Here is a 23,716-nt window from a genome sequence, read left to right on the forward strand (position 1 = left end):
TAGAGTGGTGACTGGGAGCCAGGCCTTCTCATCCAACATCAGTGTCTGACCTCACAAATGCGTCTCCTCCTTCCTCGGCTTCAATTTAGGCGCGGCTTCCCCTGCGTCTCCTCCCTCCTCCTCCTCGGTGGCCAATAGGATTGCATCTCATCTCAGCCAATCGGGTCACAGGACCCGCTTCCTGGGCCGGGATTGGCTGGGAGGAGAATCAGGAAGGCAATAGCGAATATTAATTCGCTATTGTCACACAACTGGGTGGACTAGGGGCGCAGAGCACTCTGCGCCCCTAGCCCACCCATTTTTGAAGCCAATTAGCGCATCAGGCTCTAATCATGTGCTTTAAAAAAAAAAACACACACATTGGAATTCATGCGTCTGGCACCCTGCATGTAGAGTAGGGGTCAGGCACCCCCTACAGTGAAAAATTAATTTTTGGCGAGATACTCCCAAAGGAAAAATCACGTCTAAAGGGAGGCAGACCCTGACACTTTCCTCATTAGAACCTTGCAAGTGCAGCAGCTCATTGATAATTATAAAATCTCTCTCATTCCCATTCACTTTGCACATGGACACAGACAAATAAACAGCTATTTCTTCAGAATAACAAAAGGTAGGAATCTGCAACAAAGTTTGTTAAAATCCCTGCAATGTCCATCGATCAAACAGAGGGGAATGTTTTTTTCTCGAAAACAAAAGTGGGGGTTACTCTTTAAAGTGAACAATTTTGCTCCTGGTGGACCAATTATTTATTCATATATAATTATTTTTTTTATAAGTCTGTCTGCTTTTTGCTATTTGATTTTACTTTTGATTTTATAACTTTTCAAGGTTTTTACGAACTGGAAAAAAATGTAGCTCTGACAGGCAAATATTGTAATTTACACATTAGTAAAACTTGTCTGAGTAGAATGGAAATGCGATTGTTGGGTTATTTCTGTGCCGGCAATCAAAACGCTATAAAAATCCTCCCATGCTATTATATTCCGAGCATGTACGGGATTTCAGAAACCTCTCATTGCAGATGCAAATGTTATAGAGGCTTTAAACATCTTCAGCTTCAAAACACATGTTCACGTGGACTTCTTAATGGTCTTCCTTAAATGTTGGGGTGTTTTAAAGTTGAGTAGATGTGAGTTTTGTCCTTCTAACGTTCTCATAACGAGATATAAGAAAAGAGCTGTCACTCGTTTTTCTGGGACTGGAACAAAGTCTTTGACATATTTTTTTTTTTTAATAAGGAATATGTGATCTTTATGTTTGTGTAGATTGAGTAATGTTACACCTACCGTCGGGGCTTTTATTCTCAGAAAATAGGTGAAGGAACTCAACCACAACAGTGTCCTGATTATCAGTGCAGTCCCAACAGTTCCCACCAGTGCTGCAAATCTGTGCCCACTAGTACTGCCAATCGGTGCCCATCAGTGTCTCCTCATCAGTGTCACCTATCAGTGCTGCCTACCAGTGGTGGCTCTGGTGGTATATTTTTTTTTTTTGGAGGGGGGGGGTGGAAAACAATGCACCCAGCCTCCCCCCACTCCCGTTGGTCGGTCTCCAGCCCCACACTTTCCCCATCTAGGTCACGGTCAGCGCTTCCTCCGACGGCAGTGGGCGGCGGCTTCCCCTGCGTCTCCTCCTCCTCGGCATCACGTCGGCTTCTGCAGTGCGTCTCCTCCCTCCTCCTCCTCCAACAGGACTGCTTCTCCTCTTAGCCAATAAGGTCTCAGGACATGCTTCCTGATTGGCCATGAGGAGAATAAGGAAGACAATAGTGAATAGTAATTCGCTACTGTCACACAACTGGGTGGGCTCAGGGCGCAGTGCTCTGCGTCCTGAGCCCACCCTTATTTGAAGCCAATTAGAGCCTCGGGCTCTAATCATGTGCTTTAAAAAAAAAAAAAAACTTAATTGGAATCCATGTTTTCGGTGCCCTGCATGTAGATTAGGGGCCGGGCGCATGGATTAGGGGGGCGGAGCCCTGTATGGACGGGCTGCCACTGCCGCCTACAAGTGCCCATCAGTGCCACCTATCAGTGCTTATCAGTATTGCCTATCAGTACTGTGTATCAGTGGCCATCAGTGCCACCTACCAGTGTCCATCAGTGCCCATCAGTGCGGCCATTATTGCCCATCAGTGCCGCCTACTAGTGCCCATCAGTGCTGCCTATCAGTGCCCATCAGTGCCACCTACCAGTGCCCATCAGTGCTGCCCATCAGTACCGCCTACCAGTGCCCATCAGTGCTGCCTATCAGTGCCCATCAGAGCAGTCTATCAGTGCCCATCATTGGAAGACACAAAATGACACAAGTCCATCTAATTCAACCGACTTGCTAACTTGCTGCACAGTTCAGCAAGCTAGACAAGGAGTCCCCAGAGTGATCAGTGTTCATTTCATCAGTTTTGGGGTATCCCATGCGCTCTCCACCCTATCCAAGTTCAATGTTTCAATAAAACCCCCCAAAAATTACACCCCTAGACTGTTCCTTTGAGCCAGTAGAAGAGATTGTTATGCATCACTTGTACTTGGGGTACCCGGCAATTATAGCCCTAATGTCTTGGTATGGATATGAGGCTCCAATTTTACTAGTTTAGAACTTTTACCACCTGTATGCCAACACTATGTACACAGTGACAGCCTAAAAGACTTTGATGTCACCGGCTCTCTCAGGTTACATAATAGGAACAAAGCTTTAATACCTTGTAAACAAACCACAGAACACACAGTTACCACCAACATCAGGAGATGTCACCACCAGCGTCACGTAAAGGAATACGGATGACATCCGTTACCTGAAACCCATTAGCCCATAAGAATCCACTTTTGTCCATTACATAATAGCAGTGTAGAAAGTTGGTTTGTCTTTGATCTGTTACACTCGACACTCGGATATTAGCACAAGACGTGAACTCTGAAAGCAATGTGGGTCACCTTATTGTTCCAGAAAAGACTGCTGTTTGTCCATGTAGGGTGCGGTGCTTGTATTGTCCTCATTTCCTGGCTTCAGGCAAAGTACTGAGTCAGTGGAACAGAAAGAGAAAGTTTAGCTTTGAGTTTATTTAGAAATTTGCACTGCACATGAGCTAAAAAAGAAGGTGAAAAAGAAACAAGTATTAAGTGTAAGTATAATAACTCCTGCTCTGCCGCTATCTTATTACCAAAATCACCTTCAGTGAGATCTGAAGCTGCCACAAACACCAAATGTCTTCCCACATCCAACAACAAATCGAAAAATGAATAGGTGTTGCACTGCCCTATCTCTACATACAATATATTACCAAAAGTATTGGGACGCCTGCCTTTACACACACACGAACTTTAATGGCATACCAGTCTTAGTCCATAGGGTTCAACGTAGGCGTGCGCACAGGGTGTGCCCGGTGTGCCTGGGCACACCCTAATCACCCCATGTGCATTAGCATTATCCAGAAGCAGCACCAGGTGGGTGGTCGGGGGTGCCAGTGGCCAGTGTAAATGCCCCCATTATATAAAAGTCTAGGTTCAACTTTAGGAACACGTTACACCAGTATTTAGGGTGTACCATAATATGCTCCCAATCGACTGCCTCCCACCACCAGAGCCCCCTTCCTGTGACATAAGGTGGCATTTATGTGTGTTGGGACTTTGGGGTGCACACCCTAATGCAATAGGCTGCGCACACCTGTGGGGTTCAATATTGAGTTGGCCCACCCTGTGCAGCTATAACAGCTTCAACTCTTCTGGGAAGGCTGTCCACAAGGTTTAGGAGTGTGTCTATGGAACTGTTTGACCATTCTTCTAGAAGCGCATTTGTGAGGTCAGGCACTGATGTTGAACGAGAAGGCCTGGCTCACAGTCTCCACTCTAATTCATCCCAAAGGTGTTCTAGCAGGTTGAGGTCAGGACAGTCAAGATCCTTCACCCCAAACTCGCTCATCCATGTCTTTATGGACCTTGCTTTGTGCACTGGTGTGCAGTCATGTTGGAACAGGAAGGGGCCATCCCCAAAAAGTTGGGAGCATGAAATTGTCCAAAATGTCTTGGTATGCCGATGCCTTAAGAGTTCCCTTCACTGGAACTAAGGGGCCAAGCCAAACCCCTGAAAAACAACCCCACACCATAATCCCCCCTCCACCAAATGATTTGGACCAGTGTGCAAAGCAAAGTCCATAAAGACATGGATGAGCAAGTTTGGGGTGGAGAAACTGTGTTAATGTCAATACTCAGAGGGGTAACCAGAACCTTCAAGGCCCCGGTGCAAGAAACCATGAAGGCCCCACCTGGCCCCCGACCGGGGCCCTTCCCACCGATCCCAGGGCCCTTTATGCCTATTGTGGGACCCTTTTATTATGGTCCTGCAGCGGACCACCCTCCTACCACCTTGGGGTCTCCCCACAGCCAGAGTCCAGTCGCAAGTCCGACCTTTGCGACCCTGGTAGTTCCGCCACTGATGTCAGTAGTTTTTTATTTTTGTTTAATTTTTTTTATTCTTTTTTTTATCATTGTGTTTTTTTTTAATTTTTTACAATATTCCAATTTTCGTTTTTATTATTTTTTTACACATTTTTAGGGGGCTTTGGTGAAATAGCAGGGGTCTAAACAGACGTCCGATGTCTCACTTTCAAGACAGAGACATGGACTGATGACAGATTCTCCCTTTCTCTGCAACCTCAGCTACACAGAATGAATGAACAGGAATAGCTCTGGACAGAGTTCCTGTTCATTCACAAACGCAGCTACAGTGAGGGAAAAAAGTGTTTGATCCCTTGCTGATTTTGCACGTTTTCCCACTGACAAAGAAATGATCAGTCTATAATTTTAATGGTAGGTTTATTTTACCAGTGAGAGACAGAATAACAACAAAAATATGCCGGAAGACGCATTTCAAAAAAGTTATAAATGATTTGCATTTTAATGAGTGAAATAAACAAGATTTTGGGGATTTAAAGGGAGTGCTCCCTAATCTCAGCTTGTTACCTGTATAAAAGACACCTGTCCACAGAAGCAATCAATCAATCACATTCCAATCTCTCTACCATGGCCAAGACCAAAGAGCTGTCCAAGGATGTCGGGGACAAGACTGTAGACCTACACAAGGCTGGAATGGGCTACAAGACCATCACCAAGCAGCTTGGTCAGAGGGTGAAAACAGTTAATGCGATTATTCGCAAATGGAAGAAACACAAAATAACTGTCAATCTCCCTCGGTCTGGGGCTCCATGCAAAATCTCTCCTCGTGGGGTTTCAGTGATCATGCGAATGGTGAGGAATCAGCCCAAAACTACACGGGAGAATCTTGTCAATGATCTCAAGGCAGCTGGGACCATAGTCACCAAGAAAACAATTGGTAACACACTACGCCGCGAAGGACTGAAATCCTGCAGCGCCCGCAAGATCCCCCTGCTGAAGAAAGCACATGTACAGACCCATTTGAAGTTTTCTAATGAACATCTGAATGATTCAGAGGAGAACTGGTTGAAAGTGCTGTGGGCAGATGAGATCAAAATCGAGCTCTTTGGCATCAACTCAACTTGCCGTGTTTGGAGGAGGAGGAATGCTGCCTATGACCCCAAAAACACCATCCCTGCCATCGAACATTATGCTTTGGGGGTATTTTTCTGCTAGGGGGACAGGACAACTTCACCAAAGGAACGATGGACAGGGCCACATACCATCAAATCGGAGAACCTCCTTGCCTCAGCCAGGGCATTGAAAATGGGTCGTGGATGGGTCTTCCAGCATGACAATGATCCAAAACACATGGCCAAGGCAACAAAGGAGTGGCTCAAGAAGAAGCACATTAAGGCCCTAGAGTGGCCTAGCAAGTCTCCAGACCTTAATCCCAAAGAAAATATGTGGAGGGAGCTGAAGGTTCGAGTTACCAAGTGTCAGCCTCAAAACTTGGAGAGGATCTGCAAAGAGGAGTGGGACAAAATCCCTCCTGAGATGTGTGCAAACCTGGTAGGCCAACTACAAGAAATGTCTGACCTCTGTGATTGCCAACAAGGGTTTTGCCAAGTACTAAGTCGTGTTTTGCGAAGGGGGTCAAATATTTTTTTCGCTCATTAAAATGCAAATCAATTTATAGCGGAGCATTGCTGGTGTCACTGGGAGGAATAGTGCCCCATTGCTTGTGTCACTGGGAGGAATAGTGTCCCATTGTTGGTGCCACTGGGAGGAATAGTGCCCCATTGCTTGTGTCACTGGGAGGAATAGTGTCCCATTGCTTGTGTCACTGGGAGGAATAGTGCCCCATTGCTTGTGTCACTGGGAGGAATAGTGTCCCATTGCTGGTGTCACTGGGAGGAATAGTGTCCCATTGCTGCTGTCACTGGGAGGAATAGTGCCCCATTGCTGCTGTCACTGGGAGGAATAGTGCCCCATTGCTGCTGTCACTGGGAGGAATCGTGTCCCATTGCTGCTGTCACTGGGAGGAATAGTGCCCCATTGCTGGTGTCACTGGGAGGAATAGTGCCCCTGCCCCATTGTCGGTGTCAGAGGAAGAATTTATGCTAAATCATTAGTGTCAGTCCAGGAGAGGATCCTGTATAACTGTGTAAGATTGAATGGAAGACTGTTGGTCAGATTTAAAGCTCCAGTAAAAGAATGCCATAAAGAAGCAGTAGATGAGAAGAGACATTGGAATTCCTGGGTAAGGATATGACGTTTCCTCCTAGAAAGCAGAGGCTTTTCACCCTTTCTCATCTCCCGTAGGGCATCCAAAGTCTCCCTGACAGACGTATAAAATATTTTACTGCCTATAAAATTCAATGAGTTACTGATTGTTCCGGATTTCCTTCACAATACATGTTGCAACTTTAACCAGATTACACATAACCTGATGGGTTTTATTTGCTAATTACAGAGGGCCGTGCCCAGAACAGGCTCTGCCAGAGAAGATAAGCCCTGTTCACAGTACGTTCTGTAATTCACTTCTACATAATGGCCAATCATGTCTCGGCGTGCCAGCATGGTAATGTCATGTCAGCATTTTATCTATGGGCAGCATTGCGGCGGCTGGAAGAAATATACAGTCTAATAAAAGTGAACCTGTCAGTCAGATGTACAAACTAGAATGACAGTACAGAATAAAATGACATTTTACATCCCGGGGCCTTATAAGTTTACTTCTTTTGGTCCCCTATGTGCTAAAAAAAAAAAAAGTTTTATGAAAAAAAGTGTAAAACAATCGAGTTACTCCAGAGCATTTAACCCCACCACGAAAAAAAAAAAAGTTTTGAACCCCCACCTCCACAACATACAAGTCCATGCAAACCCATGCATTGGAGGCTCCTACAAAAAGTCATTGCACTACACATGTTCAGTGGCGGCCCTTCCATTTGGGGAGCAGAGGTGCCGCCCCCTTGATCCATGCGCCTGACCCCTAATCTACATGCAGGGCGCCGGACGCATGGATTCCAATGGGGGTTTTTTTTTTTTTAAGCACGTGATTAGAGCCTGAGGCTCTAATTGGCTTCAAAAAAGGGTGGGCTTGGGGCGCAGAGCACTGCGCCCTGAGCCCACCCGGTTGTGTGACAATAGCGAATTAATATAAGCTATTGTCTTCCTGATTCTCCTCCCGGCCAATCAGGAAGCAGCTTCTGAGCCCCGATTGGCCAGGGAGTCTTAGGACTCCCAATCGTGTCTCAGGACAAACTTCCTGTTCAGCCCGGAGGAGAACGGAGAGGAGAATTGCCCGGCTCTTCTTTACCCCTGTCTCCTGTGTTAAGGTTAATCTCTGTCGCCGCCTTTTCATCCGTCTACTGCCCGGGGAGTCATTGGTGTGCTTGCAGCAATCGCCGCCTTCCTGTCTGCCGTTCGTCTCCCATGGGGGGGGTGGGGTGGGGGGTGGATGGCGTTAGTTTGTTTCCCCCCCCCCTCCCTCCCGAAATATGTTACATATTGCTGTACATGTGAATGGGAGCAATAATTCTAGGCCCATTATTCATAGGTACGTCTAAACTGATAGACATGTGCATGACGAAAAAAAATTGTTTTGTTTCATTTTGGATTTGTTAATCTAGTTTTTTTGTTTCGTTAAATTTGGTTGATTCATTCAATTGGTATTCCGGATTTGTGTTGTGAATTCTTATTCGGAATTCGTTTATTCTCTTTCGAATTTTCTTCGAATTTATAGACTTTTTTTCATTTCAATCCGTTCAAATCGATAAATTTCAAATCGGTCGAATGGAAAATGTTTTATTTGTTTCGATACGAATGCGGCAAAGTGAACAAACAAACAGAAAAATATTTATCAAATGATTACAATGACTCTTTAAATCACCTCCGGCTTAACAAAAACAGCATAATTTCGAAAAATGGTACTCTAATAACACACACAGTCTTTGATTTCAGAAATCTGTTTACAGTTCGAACTCGAATGGAATTCGATTTAAAATTCGATTTGAATTTCACTTTGAGTTTCGGAAATTTGGACGAATTTCGTTATTCGGAGCATTCGGTAAACTTTGTTTACTGTAATTCGGGTATTCCGATATATCCGAATCTCCGAATAATGAAAAATTTGTCAGACTATCAATTAGAAATGAACCGCACATGTCTATAAACTGATGACCCGTAGGATAGCCTATTGAAAATATAGGGTACCAAAGTTTGTAGCTGTTTAATAGGAGCACACAATTTTAAGTGTTGACATGTTGGTTTTCTATTTACTGTACGCAACCTCATCTTTTATATGTTACCAAAAAATGGGTGATATATTGTTTTCGTGAGCCCCAAAATTACCTTTAGTGTATTATATACTTGACCAGTGCAAGACCGATATCCCCAACTTTCCATCACCCCTTCTTTTCCTTGATAACCTCTTTCTTTTTCCCCTTCTTATCTATAATAAATTAGACCACACACACAGGAGTTTTGTAGTAAAAAAATGGCCATAGCAGCCTCCTTTATTAATAAACTATAAAACCAACTTTTTAATCAACATATGTATAACTATGTACAACCCTTTTTATCGACAGTTTTATCACCTCCCAATCTTTTTGGTCTTCTGATGGCACCCCGAACTTCACATTCTCCACTTTAAAACTTTTTACCATCACCAGTACACTGCGGTATCATATTTTACCATACCAGGCCTCCAGCCGTATTAACAGCTCGGAGAAAACCCCCTTCCCGCAGTGTAAACATTTTCGTATTCAGCCTACCCTTCCGCTGTAAAAACACACCAGAGGGGCACATAACACTGAAAAGCCCCCCACCATTTCCATCCCCTCTGTTTTGTACCACCATCAGAGACCAAAGATACCGCCACAGCCCACAAGGATGACCCCTTAGCCTTAAGGGCCCCTCCACACCCGCAAGGCCCTCTCAATACCATCCTGAATGCCAAGTGCCCATAAATCAATGCCTACCGCAGAAAGGTGCACTCCATCTCCCCTTAGGTACATCCCCACGTTAACCTACAACTCCATGTGTCTCACTACCAATCCCCCATTGTTAACAACAAATTTTCCCACAACCTTATTCACCTTGATTCGCGCTTTATTAATCCTAGACACAGACCGTGCCATGCGCCAGGACTTCCGTGCTACTATATCTGACCATACCACTATCATTCCCGGGAAGGCCACCCGAAGTGCCAAGAAATCGCACTTCACAGCCGACACCAGCTCCCTGGTGGATCGGACCCCCAGGTCATTGCCTCCTGCATGTAAAACCAAAACATCAGGAGGCCGATCAAGTCGAGCGTAGCGTTCAACCTCCGGCACAACTCTGCCCCAACCCATCCCTGGAAATCCTATCCATCGAATACATGCCTCCCTCCTTGAAATCCCCAGTTGCCTGCCTTCCGGTCTAGCGTCCCCCCTCTTGGCACCCTAAAAAACGTAAGAGTGCCCCAAGATCCAGACGAGGCGTGGCTGACCACCATCTGAAAAGACAAAGCACAACAGAAAATTGAATACATATGTGCTGCCCCCACCCCTTTAGTATCAGGCATGTAATTAGCTTATGTCTTCATTCTCTTTTTTTTTTTTTTATACATCATCAGGTAACAACTGAGGGCGCACATAAGACCGAAACCTCCTGGATTCCCACCTCCCAATCCTCTTAATTGCTGCCTCATCCAACCCACACCTGGCAGCCTCTGTAGCCGCCCCGATGCGGAAGGAGTGTGAGGCGAATTGTCTACCATTCAACCCTGCCGCCCCAAGGCATTTCCGGAACACTGTAACAAACTGAAACCTGGATAAAAAGGTCCCATCCCCATGCACGAACAACGGCCCTTCCCCAACTGGGCGAATTTGTAAAAATTCCTCAACCACTTTAATCGGGCAAATTATCGAACCCGGCAACGTGAACAGCTGCACCCTTACCCCTTTTCCTGCTTGATCCGTCTTAGACCTGCGTAACTTCAGCAACACCCTATCACTTTTGACTTCCACATCCTGTATCATCAAACCCGCTTTTACTCATTTTGCCGGACTCACCGATTCCCCCACCCGAAACACTCCAAAAAATGCAATGGAAAAAACCTCCTTAAACAAAATTTCCTCATAACCAGACGAGCCCACCACACCCAGTTTTGTACATATCACCTGCAGAATTGAAAAGGACACCGGCCTCCTCGAATCCTTTTTTGCATGACTCTTCCTGTAACCTTTTAGCGCCTGTTTCACCCAGAAATCCTTGGTAAAATCAGTCAAGCCCTGCAGCTTAAATAAAAAAGCCAACCCCGCCAGCTTCCGCTCAATCGCGGACACTGACCTTCCTCCCTCCATGTGTCTTGACACAAAATACACCACTAACAGCCTCAAGTCCGGCCCTCCCAGCTCGGCACCCGCCAGCTGTGTATATTCTAACCACTATGTCCACATTTTATTATATGCCGCCCATGTCGACCCACTCACCGATTTCCTGATCCATCCCACGGCGACTCCAAGACCATCTCCCAAAGCAAGGAATCCCCTCCGTTTCCGCAGCAGGAGCCAGCTCCCTGAATCTGTCCCACTGGAACCGAGACAAGGAGTCAGCCAACGTATTATCAATTCCCGGGATATGAACAGCATAGATAAAAACATTAAGTTGTAAACACCGCAACACGAGGTGGCGCAGCAAACGTATTACCGGCTGTGATGATGCCGATAGCCGATTGTCGACCTGAACCACCCCCATGTTGTCGCAGTTCAAACGTATCTTTAAGTTCCGCCAAGCCTTACCCCACAATTCCACTGCCAGTACCACCGGGAACAATTCCAACAAAAACGCTCAGGCGGCCGGGACCGCCTAGCGCGTGGCGTCGTCTCCCCCCCCGGCGCCTGCCCCCCCTGCCTCGTCAGATATCAAAGCCGCTACCTGGGCTTGTAGCCATTCCGGCCCTTTCGTCGCCGCCACCGTTCGCAAGCGTGCCAATAACAAATCAATGTCCGCCATGCTGCTGCTCAACTTCTCCCCACCAACTTCTTCCTAGATCTGTCTCCCTCACACCTGTACAAACCTCGCCTCTACCTTTTATATCACTCCACCCCCTGGGTTAACTTCTACCTCCTCCCCTTTACTTCCTTTTCCCCTTAACCCTAAGTTGTCTCACTGTTCCACCTTGTCATGCCCGGCCCTTCATTATCTTTCCATACTTCCATTCGCATTCCAGGCCTCACTGAAATGTCATACTTAAAGAGGAACTGCAGTCTGCTCATCTAATTTGTAATAAAAACATCTTTGCCATTCCGAAGCTTCCCTCCAACCACTTTGCATATTATTTTATATATACTGTGATTCTCTACTTGCCAAATATGCTGCAGAAACCTCCCTCCACTGAGTCTGGCTGCAAACATTTTTAACTGTGGGCAGCTGAAGCTGCTGCCTGTTCACTTCCTGGATTTACACAGACACACAGAGGCACACCTCCAGCTCTGCAGCTCTCATTGGCCCTCATATGGCTCATCCCCCCTCCATTCCTGGCAAACTCCCGCGAGAGTGAGAGAGAGAGCTGTGCATGATGTCATAATCCTAGGCTAATGACCAGACAAGAAACAGGAAGTGGGCTGTATAAGGTATTTACTGGCAGAAAAAAAAGTTTTACTATCCAAAGTTAAAACAACAACAAGGGCAGAAGATTTAATAGATGGAAAGATGAAAAAATGACTGAAGGTCCGCTTTAAAGAGGAGGTCCAGCCCTTCCCCACAAAAAATTAAAAGTCAGCAGCTACAAATACTGCAGCTGCTGACTTTTATTATTAGGACACTTACCTGTCCAGAGAGCCCGCGATGTCGACATCCCAGCCGATCTTCGGATCGGCTGTCGGGTGCAGCCGCCATTCCTGGTAAGGGACCCTGGCAGTAAAGCCTTTTGGCTTCACAGCTTGGTCCCTGCAGAGCACGCGCGAAGCGCGCTGCACTGCCTAGTTGGTCCGGCGGCGGAGGAAGGAGGAGGGGGCCGAACTTCTGAGAGACGGGGCCGCGGCCCTGTCTCCCTGTAGTGGGGAACGGTACCTGTCAAAAACAGTTACCTGCTCCCACTTCCTCCCTGAAAGGTGCCAGATGTGGCACCGGAGGGGGGAGGAGACGGATAAGCGGAAGGTCCACTTTTGAGTGGAACACCGCTTTAATGAACTCTCGCACCAAGATTGCATTTTGGACTACTATCATTTTATTCCCTGAGATCTCTGCTTTCAGAAAATATTTATTGCTTTGGAGGGTTTTAAGTAATCTTTAGGCCTAAAATGATTTTTAACCGGTTGATCTTCGGAAGGTTTACTCCCTTCATGACCAGGCCATTTTTTGCTAAACGGCACTGCGTAACTGTACGACGCTGTACCTAAATAACATTTTTGTCCTTTTTTTTCCCACAAATAGAGCTTTCTTTTTGGTATTTGATCACCTCTGCGGTTATTATTTTTTGCGCGGGTCACCGGCGGCACGCGTGCATGCCCCAGACCCGCAAGTGTCAGATTACATACTAGGCGACGATCAAACCAGTGCTCTGCGCCCCAAGCCCACCCTTTTTTGAAGCCAATTAAAGCCTCAGGTTCTAATCATGTGCTTAAAAAAAAACAAACATTGGAATCCATGCATCCAGCGCCCCGCATGTAGATTAGGGGGCCAAACGCATGGATAGGGGGGAGCTGCCCCTGCGCCCCTTATGGATGGGCCGCCACTGTGTGTACAGTGCTACGCATAAATGAGTGCACTTCAATAGACATGTGCACTGACAAAAAATTTGTTTGTTTTCGTTTCATTCTTTTTTTGCTTTTTTCGGAAATTCGGAAATCCGAAAATTCGGAATTTCACATTTCCGAATTTCGAAATTTCGAATTTTCGAATTCCGAATTTCCAAATTTCCGAATGTTTGAATTCCGAATTTTTGAATTCCGAATTTTCGGAATTCAAAAATTCAGAAAATCCGAAATTCGAAAATTCAGAAATTCAGAAATTCGAAAATTCAGAAATTCGAAAATTCGAAAACCTGAAAAAAAGAAAATCAGTAAAATTTGAAATAATAACTAACTAATAATAACTAACTATTACATTATAGGTATTGGAATTTCCTTTCAAATTTGGCTGTTAGTGAACGTAACGAGTACGAATTTATCCGCAGTTAAGAATTGTCTGAAATAATGAATGCCGCATCTAAAGAAATGGAATGGAACAAATTAATAATAAATAATAAGAATAAAAAGGTTTTATTAATATTATTTTTATTTATTATTATTAGTTTGTTATGTTCCATTCTTTTAGATGCGGCATTCGTTATTTCACATAATTCGTAACTTGGGATAAATTCGTACTTGTTACGTTCACTAACAGCCAAATTTGAAATGAAATTCCAATACCTATAATTTAATATTATTAGTTATTTCAGATTTTCGGGTTTTTGAATTTTCAGATTTTCATTCTTTTGAATGTTCAGATTTTCATTCTTATTTTTGTATTTTCAAATTTTTGAATTTTCAAATTTCCTAATTTTGAATTCTTGAATTTCCTAAATTTCAAATTTTCGAACTTCCAAATTTCGAATTTCCGAACTTCTGAATTTCCAATTTTCGAATTTTGAATTTCCAAAATGTCGAATTTTCCAATATCCGAAATTCAAAAATTCGAAAATTTCGAAATTCGGAAATTCGAAAATTTTGAAATTCGAAAATTAACGAATTTGTCAAAAATTAGTTAAAAAACTAATTCGGAACTAAATGAATTGCACATGTCTACACTTCAACAGATTTGTCAGAAAACCTTTACTTTCCTTTTAGGATCAACATCTTCTATGGGAAACCGTACTACAAAATACTCCCACAAATGCGGGCCATTGATTGCAACCAAGATTTGTTCATTTGCGCACACAAACAAGTATTTTCCCTAAAAAATTAATTCAAGACCATGTTGCAAAAATGAATACACCCCAAAGAATGTCTTTGGAGCAAAGCTAAATTTTAGACAACAAAATCCTAATTTACAAGAATTCACCTACAGGTAAGTCTAATTATTCATTAAACAGGTGTCCAGTAAAAAGAGCGTTTCTTAACAAAGAAAACTCCTCCCATTTCATGCGTTCAGTATAGGCACCACATGGAAGAGAAATGTCACAAGGCCTGAGAAAGAAAATAATTTCTTTATACAAGAAAGGTGAAGGACACAAGAAGATCAGCAAAGCTTTACTTATCAGTCAGAATACTGGAGCAAAAGTGATACAACGATGGAACTGCAACCATCTCACAGAGACGTCCAGGCCCTCCACAGAGGTTAACACCTCGACAGGAGCGTCTTCTGATGAGAAGGGTTGAAGAAAATCACCATGCAAGTTCACTGCAATTAGCTAAAGAATTAGAAAGCCAAACTGGGGTGATTGTTTCCCGTGACACAATACGGCATACACTGCAGAGGAATGGCATGCATGGGTGTAGTCCACAAAGGTAGCCTCTCCTAAAGCCCATGCACAACAAAGCCCACCTAGAATTTGCCAGGGCCCATGCTGAAAAAGAAGAAGACTACTGGGACTCTGTACTCTGGAGTGATGAGACCAAGAAAAATGTTTTTGGAACTGATGGCTTCAAATCTGTATGGTGTCGCAAAGGTGGGGAGTACAAAGCAAAATGCATGTTGCCTACAGTGAAACATGGTGGTGGCCATGTCCTTCTGTGGGGCTACATGAGTGCTGCTGGTGTCGGGGAGCTGCATTTCATTGATGGTATCATGAATTCACAGATGTTTTGCTCTATGTTGAAAGAGAAGATGTTACCATCATTCCGTGCCCTTGGTCATTGTGCACTTTTTTAACATGACAATGATCCAAAACACATATCTAAGGCTCACGGTTGCAGTTCTGAAGAAGAACAGGAAAGCGATTCAGTGGACAAGTATGTCTCCTGGTCTGAACCCAATCGGAGAACACCTATGGGGAATTCTGAAGAGACGAGCATCACTCTCCATCCAGGCTCTAAAAGAGGTCGTTCTTGAAGAATGGAAAAAGATCGATGTTGTAATATGTTGCCAACTTGTTCAGTCCATGTCTAGAAGACTTGGTGCTGTCCTTACAAATCATGGAGGTCCTACAAAATACTAGATGCTGTAGTTTATGTTGTGGGGTGTTTTCACTTTTGCATCAACTAATTTGAGTAAAACTGAAGATTTTGTAACCTAAGTTATATTATTAACCTTACTTTTATGTAATGAGCTAAACAAATGTTCTCTAAAACTCAGTTTTGTCAACATTTTGGAAATTGCTCTTGTGTTCATTGAAATATTGATTAAAATCTTACTTTTCAAAAGGGGTGTAGTCATTTTATGCTGAGCATTGTACCTCTATGCTGTATTTTCGTAGTGTATCTTTCAGATCCTAGCAGTACCATACACAATGCATGCAGCATTACTGAATAATTCTCTCTTTTCCCCGTTTTAGATCCAGAAGGGGGGCCGGGATATTGCGAAGCCACTTTTACATCGATGAGCTGGAGAATAATAAAACGTTTTTCTATCTGGGTCATACGTGTTACAGGGTCATCATAACACTGTTCTCTGTAGCTATAATTTTAGAATGTGCTGAAGAGACAGAATGAATTCAGCAAAGAGTTGGAGCCGGTCCAAGCGATGGCTTTGCAGCATTGAGAAAAAAGGGAGTTGTCTTCAATCAATGGGAAAATGCAATTAAAGGAAAGCTCCATCTAGACGGCTAAATGTGCAAATGAAACATCGAGAGGAACTAAAATGTTGGACATGGATCAATTTACTAAACTGAATTCATTTATTTAACTTTGTTTGTTAATTTATGTTGAAGTGTATTTCCACTTTTGCAGTCAAATTTGAGCCCCCCACCCACTATCTGTTTATGTGTCCACGTTCGCACAGATACAGAAAAAAAAAAAAAAAAAAAAATATATATATATATATATATATATATATATATATATATATATATATATATATATTTTTTTTTTTTTTAAATTAAAAAATGATTTCTTGCCTTTCTAGTTGTTTCTCTGCAGCAGGCATATTCACAGGACTGCAAACTTATTTGAACATTTTCAAAGGGATGAAATGGAGACAAAGTCAGTTTCCCTTTATTAACATACAGTGCCTTGCAAAAGTATTCACCCCCCCCTTGGCATTTTTCGTGTTTTGTTGCCTCACAACCTGGAATTAACATGGATTGTTTGAGGATTTGCATCATTTCATTTACAGAACATGCCCACAACTTTGAAGATTTTTTTTTTTTATTGTGAAGCAAACAACAGATAGGACAAAATAACTGAAAAAGTCAATGTGCATAACTATTCATCACCCCTAAAGTCAATACTTTGTAGAGCCACCTTTTGCGGCTATCACAGCTCCAAGTCGCTTTGGATAAGTCTCTATGAGCTTGCCACATCTTACCACTGGGATTTTTGCCCATTCCTCCTTGCAAAACTGCTCCAGCTCCTTCAAGTTGGATGGTTTGCGCTTGTGAACAGCAATCTTTAAGTCTGACCACAGATTTTCTATTGGATTGAGGTCTGGGCTTTGACTAGGCCATTCCAACACATTTACATGTTTCCCCTTAAACCACTCAAGTGTTGCTTTAGCAGTGTGTTTTGGGGTCATTGTCCTGCTGGAAGGTGAACCTCCGTCCTAGCCTCAAATCACACACAGAGTGGTACAGGTTTTGCTCAAGAATATCCCTGTATTTAGCACCATCCATCTTTCCCTCAACTCTGACCAGTTTCCCAGTCCCAACTTCTGAAAAACATCCCCACAGCATGAGGCTGCCACCACCATGTTTCACAGTGGGGATGGTGTTCTTTGGGTGATGTGATGTGTTGGGTTTGCGCCAGAAAAAGCGTTTTCTTTGATGGCCAAAAAGTTCAATTTTAGTCTCGTCAGACCAGAGCACCTTCCTCCATACATTTTGGGAGTCTCCCACATGCCTTTTCGCAAACTCAAAACGTGCCATTTTGTTTTTTGCTGAAAGTAATGGCTTTCTTCTGGCCACTCTGCCATAAAGCCCAACTCTATGCAGCGTACGGCTTATTGTCGTCCTATGTACAGATACTCCAGTCTCTGCTGTGGAACTCTGCAGCTCCTCCAGGGTTACCTTAGGTCTCTGTGCTTATGTCCTCCTTGCCCGGTCCGTGAGTTTTGGTGTGCGGCCGTCTCTTGGCAGGTTTGCTGTTGTGCCATGTTCCTTCCATTTGGTTATAATAGATTTGATGGTGCTCCTAGTGATCATCAAAGATTTGGATATTTTTTTATAACCTAACCCTGACTTGTACTTCTCAACAACATTGTCCCTTACTTGTTTGGAGAGTTCCTTGGTCTTCATGGCAGTGTTTGGTTAGTGGTGCCTCTTGCTTAGGTGTTGCAGCCTCTGGGGCCTTTCAAAAAGGTGTGTATATGTAATGACAGATCATGTGACACTTAGATTGCACACAGGTGGACATCATTTCACTAATTATGTGACTTCTGAAGGTAATTGGTTGCACCAGAGCTTTTTATGGGCTTCATAACAACGGGGGTGAATACATACGCACATGTCAATTATCAGTTTTTTATTTCTGAAAAATAGTTTTATGTATTTTATGTATAATTTTATGCCGGCACAGTGCAGACAGGGAGAAACTAGGTAGCTAGTTTAAAGGGGTTGTAAACCATTGAGGTTTTTCACCTTAATGCATTCTATGCATTAAGGTGAAAAACCTCCTGTTATACTTACCTGAACCTGGTCTTTTCAGTGACAGGGACGAGCACACCAGCTCCAGCTGGTGCCTCAGATCCTGATTAGATAGATTGATAGCAGCGCATCAAATGATGCGGAAGCCGGGGGCGAGGCCGAGTCCTGCTATCTGTGTCAATGGACGCAGCAGCAGGACATGGTAGCGTGCCTGCACGAGTGCCCTTTGAGGGAGAGCGGCTCCCCAACGGGGCACTCAGAAAGAGGAGGAGCCAGGAGCGCCGCTGAGGGACCCCAGAAGAGAAGGATCGGGGCCACTCTGTGCAAAACCAACTGCACAGAGGAGGTAAGTATATGATATGTTTTTTTTTTTTTTTTAAACAAATCTTTACATATCCGTTAACTAGTTCAGCTCTTTGGACATACTAGGTACGTCCAAAGAGTGAACTGTTAATCACCCCCCCCCATCCCATCGGTAGCCCCCTCCCCCCATGGTTCTTGGACTCTTAGTGGGAGCCAGGGACCACAACTGCCGAGTTCAGCAGGGCAATGTGAGAGTGAGGCATACATAGATGTGCGCAACCTATTGCATTAGGGTGTGCACCCTAAATTTTAAATGCACACATGTGTGCGTATGTCTTCATTATGGCCCCAGCACATTGATCTCCCTGCCAGCACAGTAAAAGCGAAATGCGTAAGTTGTCTTATAGCAGAGCCGGTAAGAGGGAGATCTTTCCCATCTTTCAGCCAAGACGTAGATCGATAATGGCAATGCGCATGGGGTGATTGAGTTGTGCCCAGGCACATCTGGCACACCCTGTGTGCACGCCTATGGAGGCATATCCTCAATGCAGGGCTGTTGTATTCTGACGTCCGTCAGGATACCTGATACAGTTGCTGAACCAACAATGTTCCGCCCGGCTCCTTCAAGTTTTCAATTGTAGGATGTCAGGCAGGAGGAGCAAACAGGGCCACCCATTTAGCGAATCTCATGCCATCTATTAGGAACTGTCTGAAATTTTAACAGTGTGTGGCCAGCTTTACAGTTTGTTTTCTTTAGAAAGTATCCACAGCCGGGGTAGAAAAGCCTTTCCCCTGCCAGCAGTGGTTCTCTACTTTATCCAAAACTAAAAGAAGCAAGGTTTTGGCTTTACGTACGCTTTATCCTATCCATAGTAGTATCCTCTGGTCAGGGCTGGCCAAAGACATTGTGCTGCCTGGATCCAAGAATGAAATGCTGCCCCCCCCAAAAAAATCACACCCACCAAAAGGCCCCCACATCCATTATTTTATATCATGACAATTAAAGCTAAAATTAAATGTATCAGGAAGTCAGACTTACATGCAACAGTGGTGGTGGTGGGTGGTTTCATCCAATGCAGCTGTGGTGGTAAGGGGGGTTCAGACAGAGGCGGCGGTGGTGGTGGGGGGGTTCAGTCAGAGGCAGCAGTGGATGTGGTGGTGGGGGGTTTAGTCAGAGGCAGTGGTGATGGGGAGGGGGGTTCAGAGGCAGCAGTGATAGGGAGGGGGATTCAGTCAGAGGCAGCGGTGGTGAGGGGGTTCAGTCGGAGGCAGCAGTGATGGTGGTGGTAGGGGGGTTCAGTCAGAGAAAGTGGTGATGGGGAGGGAGGGTTCAGTCAGAGGCAGATGTGGTGGTGGTGGTGGGGGGGTTCAGTCAGAGGCAGCGGTGGTGGGGTTCAGACAGAGGCAGATATTGTGGTGAGGAGGGGGGTTAGTCAGAGGTAGGGATGAGCCAAAGACCCCCCAATTCGGTTTGCACTAGAACATGTGAACAGACAAAAAAATTTGTGCGAACATGCAAACACCGTTAAAGCCTATGGAACACGAACGTGAAAAATCAAAAGTGCTCTTTTTAAAGGTTTATATGCAAGTTATTGCCATAAAAAGTGTTTGGGGACCCTGTTGTCGGAAATTCTGACCGTGTGTAGGTTCCATCGGACATTTTCTGTTGGAATTTCCGACAAACAAAATTTGAGAGCTGGATCTCAAATTTTCCGACAGCAAAATCCGTTGTCGGAAATTCTGAGTGTGTGTAGACAATTCCGACGCACAAAATTCCACGCATGCTCGGAAGCATGCAGAAGAGCCGCACTGGATATTGAACTTCGTTTTTCTTGGCTCCTCGTATGTGTTGTACGTCACCGCGTTCTTGACGTTCGGAATTTCCGACAACATTTGTGTGACCGTGTGTATGCAAGACAAGTTTGAGCAAACATCTGTCGGAAAAAAAAACATGGATTTTGTTGTTGGAATGTGCGATCGTGTGTACACGGCATTACAATGCAAAACAAAGTTTCTAAAACTGCCGTTTTTTCAGGAGCAGTGATTTTAATAATGCTTAAAGTGAAACAATAAAAATGAAATATACCTTTAAATATCGTGCCTGGGGGTCCCCTTAGTCTGCCTGTAAAGTAGCGCATCTCTCCCATGTTTATAACAGTACCGCAGAAAAATGACATTTCTAAAGGAAAAAAGTAATTTAAAGCTGCTTGTAGCTGTAATGTATTGCCGGATCCCAGTCCATACCAGACCGGATTAAGGGGAACTCCATGGCAAAATTAAAAAAAAAAATGGCCCTTCAGGTCTAGTATGGATTTTAAGGGGAACCCCGCGCCAAAATGTAAAAAAAAAATGCCGTGGGGGTCCCCCCCCAAAATCCATACCAGACCCTTATCCAAGCATGCAACCTGGCAGGCCGCAGGAAAAAAGGGGGTGAGAGAGCGCCCCACCTCCTGAATCATACCAGGCCACATGCCTCAACATGGAGAGGGTGCTTGGGGGGGGGTCTGCGGGTGGGGGAATTATCAGAATCTGGAAGCCCCCTTTAACAAGGGGGCCTCCAGATCGCACCCCCCATGTGAATGGGTATTGGGTACATTGTACCTCTACTCATTCACCCAAAAAATGTGTCGAAAAGTAAAAACGACAAGAGACAGTTTTTGACATTTCCTTTTTAAAAAAAAAAAGTGTCCCGTGATGTCCATTCATTTTCAATCATGGCGCCGACAGACCCGAAAAATAGAAGAAAAAAACGAAAGGCGCCCCGCTGACTGCTGTCTATTCGCGGTGACATCTCTTATAAAGGCAAGGGTGGGGCCACCCGCTGACTTAATCGGATGACCCTGCCCCCCTCTGAAGGCAGATGACGTCAGAAGGGGTGGGGTCACTCGGTTACGTCACCGGGTGGCCCCGCCCTTGCCTATATAAGAGCTGTCACAGCAAATAAACAGAAGTCGGCGAGACGCCACCCATGGAGGCGGAGTATTTTCATTTTTTTCTATTTTCCGGGTCTGTCTGTGCCATGATTGAAGATGGATAGACATTGCAGGACACTTTTTTTTTAACCGCTTGCTGACCGACCGACCGATATACGACGGCAGAATGGCACTTCTGCACAAACTGACGTACCTGTACATCAGTCCGCCCTTGTGGATTTCCCCTTAAAATCTATACCAGACCCAAAGGGCCTTGTATGAACTGGGGGGGGGGGGACCCATGCCGTTTATTTTCTTAATTCTGTCATAGGGTTCCCCTTACCCACTTCAATACACTATATTATATATTGTACACTGCACTATATACCCTGCACTGTATTATATATACTACACTGACTGCACTATATACTCTGAACTGCAGTAAATATACTATACAGGCTGCACTATATACTCTGCAGAAAAATTGGGTCTTAGGTATTGGTGGTGCGACAACACTAACCCCTCCCAGTTACTCTTGTTGGACGCAGGAACGGGCCCTGCTGTTAAATATTATTTTAAAAATTGTAATCACATGCCCCTGTTAAACAGGGGCAGAAAAATTTGGCACTGGGTGTTGGTGGTGTCCTAAACCAAAAATATTGTTGGAAGCTAGCATCATCAAAATTCAGGAGGAATAGGATAGTCAGAATAGGCAGTCTTCAAGGGATCCTTCAGAGAAGCCTATCTGGCCCCCACCTAACAACTGTACATTTATCTTCTCAATCAGCACATCACCCACAGTTATTACCTCTTGTATCTCTTGACCTTCCCTCTTAGATTGTAAGCTCTAAGGAGCAGGGCCCTCTGATTCCAACTGTATTAAAGTGTATTGTATTTGTACTGTCTATCCTCAAGTTGTAAAGCGCTACGTAAACTGTTGGCGCTATACAAATCCTGTATAATAATAATAATAATCCCAGATCCATAGCAAATTCAATCAGATACATCAGCATCAGGTGCTTGATAGCTGCTGATCCAGGACTGATTCATTTTTATAAATGTGAGCCTACCAACGGAGTCTGTGGACAGGCGCACTCTTTGATCCGTTACAAACCCTCCAGCAGCACTGAATGTGCATTCAGAAAGCATGCTTGATGCAGGACAGGCCAGTAGCTCGATTGCAAATTTGAGCATGTTCTGGCCAGTGGTCCATCCTCAAGTAACCCAATGAATTCTCTTCTGGAAAGATCTCCAAGTCTGCTCTTGCCCCTACATATTCCTGCACCATACAATGCAGATGCTGGCGATGGTTGCTTGAACTTATCAGACCTTGACGCTGAGGACTGAAAAATTGTTAAAAGGCATCGGTCAGCTGGCCATCTTCTCCACCGTTCTTCCTTTGACCGAACGAAGCCTCAGAAACACATTGTCCAGCACCAGGAAATGGGACCCTCCAAGTGTCTGGAAAGGTATTACATAAACGTTTATTCAAGGCCTCCTGAAGATGTTTCATCCTCTGCTCCCTCTGCGAAGGCAGGATGAGTTCTGCAACTTTACCCTTGCAATGTTGATCAAGAAGGTTGCCAGCCAGTAATGATCCTTAATACCACAAATCCTAGGGTCTTTTCGCAGGCTTTGTGTAATCAGGGAGGCCTTGCAGCGTAAGTTTGCAGAGGCATTCAATTCTGAGTCCCCTGGGTCACTAAGGATCACATGATCCGTAACTACCTCCTCCCAGCCACGTACAACTCCTTGGGTTTCTGGGGACTGAAAACCATCCCTTAAAGAGTGCTGCGTGTTATCCTCTACATCCATGCTGACACAATCCTCCTCCTCCTCTTCTTCCTGTGTGTTTGGCGGCCCCGCAGGAATGCTATATGGATAAAGGGGGCCTTAAGAGGATAAGGAAGTCCTCCTCTTCCTCCCGCTGTTCTTCCTCAAGTGCCCTGTCCATGATTCCATGAAGCGTGTGCTCCAGCAAGAAGACTAGAGGGACAGTGTCACTGATGCATGCATTGTCGCTGCTCACCATCCTTGTGGCCTCCTCAAATGGTGACAGGACAGTGTATGCATCCTTGAACAGTAGCCACTGGCATGGAAAAAAAAAAACAAGCTCCACTGACCCTGTCCTGGTGCCATACTCGCACAGGTACTCATTGATGGCCCTCTGCTGTGTGTGCAGCCACTGCAGCATTGCCAACATTGAGTTCTACCTGGTAGGCATGTCACAAATGAGGCGAATGGTGGGCAGGTTGTATTCCCTTTGAATGTCAGCCAGCTGAGCACTGGCATTGTAGGACCGGCTGAAAATGACCACAGACTTTTCTGGACTGCCTCAGATGATCTTGTAAGCCTGGGTACCTGGTCAAGAAATGCTGCACCACCAAATTCAGGACGTGTGCCAAACATGGAACATGGGTCAAGTG

At 44.8% G+C, this 23,716-nt stretch overlaps 1 protein-coding gene across 1 annotated transcript in view; it reads right to left on the reverse strand.

The window, feature by feature from the left end:
- Positions 1-4,634: 4,634 nt before the first annotated feature.
- The window catches only part of LOC141144134 (scinderin-like), a 355,101-nt gene continuing 336,019 nt past the window's right edge, over positions 4,635-23,716 (reverse strand). Inside the window, exon 15 of the mRNA XM_073629533.1 lies at positions 4,635-4,676. Within this exon, the coding sequence (XP_073485634.1) occupies positions 4,650-4,676 (27 nt within the window). The 3' untranslated portion in view covers positions 4,635-4,649. The remainder of the gene's footprint in view (positions 4,677-23,716) is intronic.

This window comes from Aquarana catesbeiana, linkage group LG05 (genome assembly GCF_042186555.1).
Source record: "Aquarana catesbeiana isolate 2022-GZ linkage group LG05, ASM4218655v1, whole genome shotgun sequence".
In the NCBI taxonomy this organism is placed as follows: Eukaryota; Metazoa; Chordata; class Amphibia; order Anura; family Ranidae; genus Aquarana; species Aquarana catesbeiana.